At 40.9% G+C, this 11,393-nt stretch overlaps 3 protein-coding genes across 3 annotated transcripts in view; 2 read left to right on the forward strand and 1 right to left on the reverse strand.

Moving 5' to 3' along the window:
• The window catches only part of LOC130391291 (trypsin-2-like), a 229,205-nt gene that overhangs the window by 210,373 nt on the left and 7,439 nt on the right, over positions 1-11,393 (reverse strand). The window lies entirely within an intron of this gene.
• LOC130391296 (trypsin-1-like) lies at positions 2,821-4,431 on the forward strand. The gene is made up of 6 exons (XM_056601357.1): positions 2,821-2,876; positions 3,007-3,154; positions 3,357-3,607; positions 3,827-3,963; positions 4,061-4,162; positions 4,298-4,431. The coding sequence occupies exons 1-6, from the start codon at positions 2,837-2,839 to the stop codon at positions 4,343-4,345; spliced, it is 726 nt and encodes a 241-aa protein (XP_056457332.1). The 5' UTR covers positions 2,821-2,836; the 3' UTR covers positions 4,346-4,431.
• Positions 7,864-9,470, forward strand: LOC130391297 (trypsin-1). The gene is made up of 6 exons (XM_056601358.1): positions 7,864-7,924; positions 8,055-8,202; positions 8,405-8,655; positions 8,875-9,011; positions 9,109-9,210; positions 9,346-9,470. The coding sequence occupies exons 1-6, from the start codon at positions 7,885-7,887 to the stop codon at positions 9,391-9,393; spliced, it is 726 nt and encodes a 241-aa protein (XP_056457333.1). The 5' UTR covers positions 7,864-7,884; the 3' UTR covers positions 9,394-9,470.

Consider the following 11,393-nt stretch of genomic DNA (forward strand, 5'->3'; position numbering starts at 1 on the left):
CCTGAAAATGAAGAAGCACTCAAATCGAATAGCTGTGTCCTATGAGTCTAGTGCTGTAACACAAGTCGACGGTTTGTTGTCAGTAGGGCACTTGACTGGGTCAAATGGCTCTTTAAAAAAAAAGGCAATAATTCTATATTCAAAGATTGATGTCAAATAACTCAATTAAAGGGCAACTTCACCCATTTCACTTAAGCTTTGTATCGTTAGAAATACACTCATATTTTTGAAAGGTCTAGCATCATTCCCTTATTTTCTGGAGAGACTGGAGAGGTCTGTATCAATCTCCAACACTTCCTGTTTACAATGACGCAATATGACGATTTTTGCGTACAAGAAAATAGGAAGTGTAAGAGGGGATGATTCTCGTAAGACCACAACCACTAGTCCCACCCCCCTCTAGGGGATGGGACCCACTGACGCTACAGACCTATTAGAGCAGTGCCAGTGGGTCCACAGCGTCTGAAGCTAAGCTAACAGAGGCTGTTGATAAAACTGAAGTACATTGGCGGAGGGTACTGGATCTGACATAGAAGATGGCACCATGCAAAAGTTCACCATTTCGAAAGAAATAAAAACAAGGACTACCGTATTTTCCGCACTATAAGGCGCATCGGATTATAAGGCGCACCTTCAATGAATGGCATATTTTAGAACTCTTTTCATATATAGGGCGCAACGGATTATAAGGCGCATAGAATAGAAGATACTGCAGTAAAACGTTTGACTGGGGTTGCGTTATGCATCGACTAGATGGAGCTGTGATGAAGGGAATGTCAACAAAACAGTGAGATAAAGTCAAACTTTATTAAGCGTTCTGACAACTCCGTTCACTCCCATGGTAACGATGTTCAAACGTTAATGTGCATATTAACAATATCTCCCAGCCTTGTTCAGTTGTAAACACGTAAAAGAAACACAGTCTGATACCGCTAATTCAAACATTAGTGCATAACTCAACATTGTTCAGTTACGTATAACACGTAAAGCTCACTTTTTCAGTTCATTCCCCGTCCACGAATCCCTCGAATTCTTCTTCTTCAGTGTCCGAATTGAACAGTTGGGCGAGTACGGCATCCAACATGCCTGGCTCCCTCTCGTCATTATCCGAGTCAGTGTCGCTGCTGTTGCCTGGCAGTTCAGTGATTATTCCTGCCTTCGTGAAAGCTTGGACCACAGTTGAGACTGATATATCAGCCCAGGCATCCACGATCCATTGGCAGATAGTGGCGTAAGTCGCTTGGCGCTGTCTCCCCGTCTTGGTGAACGTGTGTTCGCCTTCTAAGGCCCCGTCCACACGAAGCCGATTTTATGGTGAAACCGCATAAGTCTTGTCCGTTCGGCCGACGTCGAGACGGAGCCGGCGAATCCGGTGCCCGAAACCGCACATTTCTGAAACCACCCTCGGTGGTGGTTTCAAAATCTATCCGGACCTATGCGGTTTCGTGTTATGATTCGTGTGGACGTCTGAAACGCTTGATGGCATTAGCCCCCCACCAGCTGGGGGACGTCAGAGTTGCGTGTAATTTTTTATTTATTATTTTATTTGTATTCTTTTTGTAGCTTTAAATAAAGCCCCTTGGTAAATGTATTTAGTAACTGTACATTAAAAAGTATTTCTGCTCAATTTAAAAGGTTGAATCTCCTCGTGACTGAATGTTTGTATACAGCGCGCAGGCTTGATGCGCTCCCCTTTTTTCTGTGGAGAACCAGCGCCTTGAATATTTACTACAGCGTTACTTTCTACAGCTCGATGCGGTATCGAAATGACTCCGTCTTTACGGAGATATCCCTGAACCGCATAAAACAAAATCGGATCGTTTTCACCAACTAATAATCTTCACTAAAAATGTTTTGTGAAGTGATTTTCAAGCAGTCTTGTGGTATCAGCTTGGTAGATGGAACAGCGAGGTGTCCGATAGGCGGAGATCTAGATAAGCGGGAGTGGCAGCGAAGCTGTGCATCGTGGTGCATGGTGGGAGTTGTTGTCTTCAATCCACAAGCGCCAAAAATTCACTTTCTGCCTTTTCTCGGTCAAGACGGCACCAAATTAGAATTTTATTTTATTATTCGACTACATATAGGACCCAATTTCAATACATATTCATGCCTCCACCGGTGAAATGCTCCTTTAAGGAGACCAATAAAAATAAAAATCCTGATTTTTAATAATATGAGCAGGTCAGTACGAAGATATTGAGCATAACAATGATTTAGTTTCATTTAAACCAAGTTTCTTGTTGATGGTCCCCAAGTTAAACCTCCTATGGTTCAGAGTGGAAAACATGTGTATTACCTGGCTGGTACGCTGAGGTCATATCATTGTCTCCACAAGTTAATGATGTTGAAAATATTAAGTTCCACTCCCTTGCAAAATAAAATTAATCTCATTTAAACTTGCCTGAAATGAAACTATGAATAGTAAATGGCAACATACTGGGTTTAAGTATGATTAAAGAAGGGCCGTTCATCTATGATCCAACTGAATTTTTGTGTCCCTTCGATAACAAGTATCAACGTTGTATCATTATGATTAATAAGGTAATTGAGATTAACAGATTGAGTGCCTGTCAATCTATAATCTTAAAGCAAACAACACAATGTTATATTCAGGTTTACTATAAGTGCTGGGATATAACCAACTGCTGTGTTCTGGCCAGGACTTCCAGGTATCAGCTAATTCGGGGAGCAAATGTTATTATCTTAAAGCAAATGCAGTTCATTGGCTCATGACTGACCAATGAGATGGACAGGAGGGTGGGGGCAGATCTCCAGTTCGTTGGTATAAAGCTTCAGGTAAATGCTCATACTTCATCAACCTGATCACATAGCAACCATGAAGTCTCTTATCTTCGTTCTGCTCCTCGGAGCTGTCTGTGAGTTTTCCACACAAACGAAAGGCCTTTGACTACAGCTGCTGTCGTAGTCACCAGCTGATCTTCAAAAATGATGACCATGAGTATGTCTCAGCCTTGATTAATGTTGTGTTTTGTGTTTCCCTTCTAGTCGCTGAGGAGGACAAGATCGTCGGAGGGTATGAGTGTACGAGGCACTCCCAGGCCCACCAGGTGTCTCTGAACTCTGGATACCACTTCTGTGGAGGCTCCCTGGTCAGCAAGGACTGGGTGGTGTCTGCTGCTCACTGCTACAAGTCGTGAGTTCAAAACCTTCCAAGGCTGATTCACCGGCTGGGATTTCATTAGGATAGAGAGGACTCGAACTCGATTTAAAGACAGAAAACCCGAAACAATCACTGCACCAAATCCAGTTTGACATTCTTGCAGTTCATTACCCATGTTCCTCACAATCTCTCTCTTCAATTTTCTCTAACACTTTCTCCCTCTCTCTCATTCCAGCCGTATTGAGGTGCGTCTGGGCGAGCACCACATCAGGGTCAACGAGGGAACCGAGCAGTTCATCTCCTCCTCCAGCGTCATCCGTCACCCCAACTACAGCTCCTACAACATCAACAACGACATCATGCTGATCAAGCTGAGCAAGCCCGCCACCCTGAACCAGTATGTGCAGACTGTGGCCCTTCCCACCGAATGTGCTGCTGATGGCACCATGTGCACAGTGTCTGGCTGGGGAAACACCATGAGCTCCGGTGAGTAGCTAGTCCGCTGGTCTTGATCCTAGTCTAGGGGGCTGCTGGGATGTTTAAGATGAGAGCAACTTCTTTAAAAAGAATGCCAGAAGGGTAAGTTGGGTGTCACAGCAGCATAATAAGGACAAGTCAAAATATATATTATCGATAGAACACAAACAAAATAAGAAATGCGAAGAGCAAAGCATATTCTCATTCTCTTCTTCCTCCATATTCTAGTTGATGACGGGGACAAGCTTCAGTGCCTGAACCTGCCCATCCTCTCCCACGCCGACTGTGACAACTCCTACCCTGGCATGATCACCCAGTCCATGTTCTGCGCTGGCTACCTGGAGGGAGGCAAGGACTCCTGCCAGGTACGTTCGTCTGCGGTAGCACAACTCACTGCTCATCTGGCCTTGCTTGGTTCTCGCTGATAAGATGTAAGTGCTCATATCTGTTTGTGTCTTGCAGGGAGACTCCGGTGGCCCCGTGGTGTGCAACGGTGTGCTGCAGGGTGTTGTGTCCTGGGGATACGGATGTGCCGAGAGGGACCACCCCGGTGTCTACGCCAAGGTACAGACGCGCGGGAGAGGGGTGGCGGTTATTTAACTATAATACATTATATTATGTGGTTTCCAGGTTTTGAGATGACATTCTAACGTCAAGTTCTTTGACTAACTCCTGTGTATTTTATTTCATCCCTCCCAGGTCTGCGTTCTTTCGGGCTGGGTTCGCGACACCATGGCAAATTATTAAAGGATCCTCTTAAGATCCCTGTAGCAGCTTAACATCAGGCTGTTAATGAAGCAAATGAATGTGATCAATAAAAGTTTAAAAAATAAATCATACAAGTCTCTCTCTTTATATCTGAGCTGTTAGTTTCCTTCATTATGAGATGGTTTCCAAAGCAGGATTGCAATTTGTGGTTGGAAAGAGCTTCTGTTCTGAGCTCTGATCATTTCAGTGGGGACAGTGATTGGGTCACAAAGTTCAAACTGGTTAATATCCACTTCATATCTATTTGAGCAGTTTCTTTTTAGTTTCTGGTGACATCAGAAGGAAAAAGGCAACACACAATTACTCTAAAAAATAGATGGATATATTTCCTAAAATGACTCAAGATTGTAGCATGCCGATGCATCCTCAGACTCTTTCCTCATCACCGTAGATGCTGCAACAAATCCCTTTAGAATTATTGGCTCCCACTGACCTTCTTTTGCCTGACCTCCGTGTCAGGGATCTGGGTCAAACCCTGCATCAATCAGCCAAATGAGCTGTGTTGGCCAGATACAGAGTCCAGTTGAATGGCATCGTTGAAGGATACCTCTTTGAATGAAAACCCATTCACATCAGTTTTAGATCAGGCATGGTGGAGTTATGGTTGATATCCAGAGAGCTGTCCTGACAATAAACTGTTGGTTGAGTCATCCTGAGACAAATCCATAGCATGATGGTGGGAAACACAGGAATGGCGTCCCACTGAGAAGATTACACCACATTCTCCTCAGAGTGGGCCATTGGTGTGCTGCTGAAAGGCCTTTTAGGTGTAACACAAACGATTCAAAAGCAAGATAATACACCAAAACCATCAATGAGGCTAGGTAGTCTGCATTGGTTTGAGCACAGAAAGGTTAATGACAATGTCCTGAAAAATAACTGTATATGATATGCTCAAAAGACAGGGAACCCTGAAAAAGAAGAAGCGCTCAAATCCACTAAAAGAGCTGTGTCCTATTATTCCACTGCACTGGAAAAAGGGTTTTAAGCCGTACTTCATCTGATTATTATTTTGTAATTCAATTCAAATAAACATTTTTTGTTTTATTTTTAAAATAACTTTTTTTTATTTCAAAATACTGTGAAATATAGATATTTTTAATTAGGAGCTCAATTAAGAAATATCCATTTTGACAAATGTAAAATTTTAAGGTTGTGTATGAACTGATTAATAATTTTGTCATTCAATCCAAATAAAAAAAAATTGTTTTCTTCCTAAAACACTGTTATACACTGGAAAAAGGGATTTATGCCGCACTTCATCTGATTATTATTTTGTAATTCAATTCAAATAAACATTTTTTGTTTTATTTTTAAAATAACTTTTTTTTATTTCAAAATACTGTGAAATATAGATATTTTTAGTTAGGAGTTCAATTAAGAAATATCTATTTTGACAAATGTAAAATGTCAAGGTTACGTACAAGCCTGCGCATGCGCATTAAATACAAAGACGCTTACGACTACTGGACCAAACCGCAGTGTTGCCAATTTAGCGTTTTTGTCGCTATATTTAGCTACTTTTCAGACCCCTTTGGCGACTTTTTTTCAAAACAGCGACAAGTGACAAATCTAGCTTCTTTTTCAGCTGCTATTGGTGACTTTTGGCGACTTTTTGAGGTGAAAGCACTAGGCTTGACCAGAGTGACGCAACTCACTGGCGGCAGTAGCTCAGGTGGTAGAGCGGGTTAGCTGGTAATCTGAAGGTTGTTGGTTCAATCCCCGGCTTCACCAAGCAGTGTATCGAGGTGTCTTTGGCAAAGTACCTAACCCAGACTGATGTCGCGATGTGATGTCGAATCCAGACAGAAGCGCCTCAAGGCCATGAAGCGGCGAGAGCCGAGCGGGAAAAAATGATGATGATGATGTATACAATAATGAGAAACAATAGTTTGATTAAATTGTAATCTTTTTGATTGGATAAACCAAATTATTTCTGATAGATATTTCTTAAATGAGAACCAATTGTTGGAGTGAATCAATATTTTTTGTTTAGGATTTAACATACGATTTAAATGTATTAACTTCATTCAAAGAATAGAATTATACTTGGTGCCAAGTTGTATTATTTTGTTTTTATGAACATAGGAAATATTGTTTGAGGCAAGCTATATATTTGTCATTGGCTCAAGTTATGTAATATAGATGTGAACCATTACCCATATTTTTTTTACTTGGTTCAACAGAAGACTTTTTCCAGTGTGTCATAACACAAGTCAGCGGTTTGTTGTCAGTAGTGCACTTGACTAGGTCAAATGACGCAATAAAAATGGCAAATATTTTCTGTTCAAATGTTGACGTAAGATAAAACAATTGCAGGGACCAATTCAGTAAAATGTTTCATCCAGATTTTCACTTACACAAGCAAGTCAGAATGAAGGTATTGAAATAACAATGATTTTGTTTAATTCAAGCAGTTATGTATTGATGGTCCCCAAATGAAAACCCCTCTGGTTCAGATTGGAAACATGTGTATTTCCTGGCTGGTATGATGATGTCATATCATCGTCTCCACAAGTTGATGTAGTGATGTTGAAAATATTAAGTCCCGCTCCCATGCAAAATATATTTCATAACATTTAAACTTGCCTGAAATGAACCGATGAACAGAAACTGGCAATTTACTGGGTTTAAGTATGATTCAAAAAAGGGCGGTTCAATTGATCCAACTGTTGTCTAACTGAGAGCACCATGTGACCATTTAATTACCTCATGGTCAGACAGGACCTTAGTCCTTATATTTACATTAAATCAAATTAAAAATGTCTATCGAAAAATTCATGAATCCAACAAAACAAATGCTTATATAATGTATACAATGATATAATTCATTACTTAAATTTGGTTTAAACAAGTATTCCAAACTTGATCACTTAACAACACTTAATTTGCTTGTTTAGACTCTACATTTAATCTAGCCATAATTAACTAGTCAAAACAGTACCCAACTAACTCAATTTTTCATGTTTCAAGGATTAAGCAATCTAGTTATAAAATGTATTTAATCTGCTATTAATTAAGTCCATTTAAATCCTTTTTAATGAGACAACAAACTAAACAACAAGCTAAATGAACTTTATATGTTTCAAGGATTATAGAAGCCATATGAACTATATATTTTTTTGAATGGTGCATCCCTTTTTATAACGCTTATATGTATGGAAGTTGTATCATAACGACTAATAAATTATGAAGAGATTGTAAAAGTGCCTTTCAATCTAATCTTAAAGTTTATAACCTTTTACTTTTCTGGATTGAAATTGCTCATTAGTACAAGCAGAGCAAACCACACAATGATATTTTCAGTGCTGGGATATAACCAACTGCTGTGTTCTGGCCAGGACTTCCAGGTATCAGCTAATTTGGGGAGCAAATGTTATTATCTTAAAGCAAATGCAGCTCATTGGCTCATGAATGACCAATGAGATGGACAGGAGGGTGGGGGCAGATCTCCAGTTCGTTGGTATAAAAGCTTCAGGTAAATGCTCATACTTCATCAACCTGATCACAAAGCAACCATGAAGTCTCTTATCTTCGTTCTGCTCCTCGGAGCTGTCTGTGAGTTTTCCACACAAACGAAAGGCCTTTGACTACAGCTGCTGTCGTAGTCACCAGCTGATCTTCAAAAATGATGACCATGAGTATGTCTCAGCCTTGATTAATGTTGTGTTTTGTGTTTCCCTTCTAGTCGCTGAGGAGGACAAGATCGTCGGAGGGTATGAGTGTACGAAGCACTCCCAGGCCCACCAGGTGTCCCTGAACTCTGGATACCACTTCTGTGGAGGCTCCCTGGTCAGCAAGGACTGGGTGGTGTCTGCTGCTCACTGCTACAAGTCGTGAGTTCAAAACCTTCCAAGGCTGATTCACCGGCTGGGATTTCATTAGGATAGAGAGGACTCGAACTCGATTTAAAGACAGAAAACCCGAAACAATCACTGCACCAAATCCAGTTTGACATTCTTGCAGTTCATTACCCATGTTCCTCACAATCTCTCTCTTCAATTTTCTCTGACACTTTCTCCCTCTCTCTCATTCCAGCCGTATTGAGGTGCGTCTGGGCGAGCACCACATCAGGGTAAACGAGGGAACCGAGCAGTTCATCTCCTCCTCCAGCGTCATCCGTCACCCCAACTACAGCTCCTACAACATCAACAACGACATCATGCTGATCAAGCTGAGCAAGCCCGCCACCCTGAACCAGTATGTGCAGACTGTGGCCCTTCCCACCGAATGTGCTGCTGATGGCACCATGTGCACAGTGTCTGGCTGGGGAAACACCATGAGCTCCGGTGAGTAGTTAGTCCGCTGGTCTTGATCCTAGTCTAGGGGGCTGCTGGGATGTTTAAGATGAGAGCAACTTCTTTAAAAAGAATGCCAGAAGGGTAAGTTGGGTGTCACAGCAGCATAATTAGGACAAGTCAAAAGATATATTATCGATAGAACACAAACAAAATAAGAAATGCAAAGAGCAAAGCATATTCTTATTCTCTTCTTCCTCCATATTCTAGTTGATGACGGGGACAAGCTTCAGTGCCTGAACCTGCCCATCCTCTCCCACGCCGACTGTGACAACTCCTACCCTGGCATGATCACCCAGTCCATGTTCTGCGCTGGCTACCTGGAGGGAGGCAAGGACTCCTGCCAGGTACGTTCGTCTGCGGGAGCACAACTCACTGCTCATCTGGCCTTGCTTGGTTCTCGCTGATAAGATGTAAGTGCTCATATCTGTTTGTGTCTTGCAGGGAGACTCCGGTGGCCCCGTGGTGTGCAACGGTGTGCTGCAGGGTGTTGTGTCCTGGGGATACGGATGTGCCGAGAGGGACCACCCCGGTGTCTACGCCAAGGTACAGACGCGAGGGAGAGGGGTGGCGGTTATTTAACTATAATACATTATATTATGTGGTTTCCAGGTTTTGAGATGACATTCTAACGTCAAGTTCTTTGACTAACTCCTGTGTATTTTATTTCATCCCTCCCAGGTCTGCGTTCTTTCGGGCTGGGTTCGCGACACCATGGCAAATTATTAAAGGATCCTCTTAAGATCCCTGTAGCAGCTTAACATCAGGCTGTTAATGAAGCAAATGAATGTGATCAATAAAAGTTTAAAAACTAAATCATACAAGTCTCTCTCTTTATATCTGAGCTGTTAGTTTCCTTCATTATGAGATGGTTTCCAAAGCAGGATTGCAATTTGTGGTTGGAAAGAGCTTCTGTTCTGAGCTCTGATCATTTCAGTGGGGACAGTGATTGGGTCACAAAGTTCAAACTGGTTAATATCCACTTCATATCTATTTGAGCAGTTTCTTTTTAGTTTCTGGTGACATCAGAGAGACAAAGGCAACACACAATTACTCTAAAAAATAGATGGATATATTTCCTAAAATGACTCAAGATTGTAGCATGCCGATGCATCCTCAGACTCTTTCCTCATCACCGTAGATGCTGCAACAAATCCCTTTAGAATTATTGGCTCCCACTGACCTTCTTTTGCCTGACCTCCGTGTCAGGGATCTGGGTCCAAACCCTGCATCAATCAGCCAAATGAGCTGTGTTGGCCAGATACAGAGTCCAGTTGAATGGCATCGTTGAAGGATACCTCTTTGAATGAAAACCCATTCACATCAGTTTTAGATCAGGCATGGTGGAGTTATGGTTGATATCCAAAGAGCTGTCCTGACAATAAACTGTTGGTTGAGTCATCCTGAGAAAAATCCATAGCATGATGGTGGGAAACACAGGAATGGCGTCCCACTGAGAAGATTACACCACATTCTCCTCAGAGTGGGCAGTTGGTGTGCTGCTGAAAGGCCTTTTAGGTGTAACACAAACGATTCAAAAGCAAGATAATATACCAAAACCATCAATGAGGCTAGGTAGTCTGCATTGGTTTGAGCACAGAAAGGTTAATGACAATGTCCTGAAAAATAACTGTATATGATATGCTCAAAAGACAGGGAACCCTGAAAAAGAAGAAGCACTCAAATCCACTAAAAGAGCTGTGTCCTATTATTCCACTGTCATAACACAAGTCAACGGTTTGTTGTCAGTATAGGGCACTTGACTAGGTCAAATGACACTATAACAAATGGCAATTATTTTCTGTTCAAATGATTTTGTTTAATTCAAGCGGTTATGTATTGATGGTCCCCAAGTGAAAACCCCTCTGGTTCAGATTGGAAACATGTGTATTTCCTGGCTGGTATGATGATGTCATATCATGGTCTCCACAAGTTGATGCAATGATGTTGAAAATATTAAGTCCCGCTCCCATGCAAAATAAATTTCATAACATTAAAACTTGCCTGAAATGAACCGATGAACAGGAAATGGCAATTTACTGGGTTTAAGTATTATTTAAAAAAGGGCGGTTCAATTGATCCAACTGTTGTCTAACTGAGAGCACCATGTGACCATTTAATTTCCTCATGGTCAGACAGAACCTTACTCCTTATATTTACATTAAATCAAATTAAAAATGTCTATCGAAAAATTCATGAATCCAACAAAACAAATGCTTATATAATGCATGCAATGACATAATTCATCACTTAAATTTGGTTTAAACAAGTATTCTAAACGTGATTACTTAACAACACTTAATTTGCTTGTTTAGACTCTACATTTAATCTAGCCATAATTAACTAGTCAAAACAGTACCCAACTAACCTAATTTTTCGTGCTTCAAGGATTAAGCAATCTAGTTATAAAATGTATTTGATCTGCTATTAATTAAGTCCATTTAAATCTTTTTTAATGAGACAACAAACTAAACAACTAACTAAATCAACTTTATATGTTTCAAGGATTATTGAAGCTACATGAACTATACATTTTTTTGAATGGTGCATCCCTTTTATAACGCTTATATGTATGGAAGTTGTATCATAACGACTAATAAATTATGAAGAGATTGTAAAAGTGCCTTTCAATCTAATCTTAAAGTTTATAACCTTTAACTTTTATGGATTGAAATTGGTCATTAGTACAAGCAGAGCAAACCACACAAAGATATTTTCAGTGCTGGGAT

Source organism: Gadus chalcogrammus, chromosome 11, assembly GCF_026213295.1.
Source record: "Gadus chalcogrammus isolate NIFS_2021 chromosome 11, NIFS_Gcha_1.0, whole genome shotgun sequence".
Lineage (NCBI taxonomy): Eukaryota > Metazoa > Chordata > Actinopteri > Gadiformes > Gadidae > Gadus > Gadus chalcogrammus.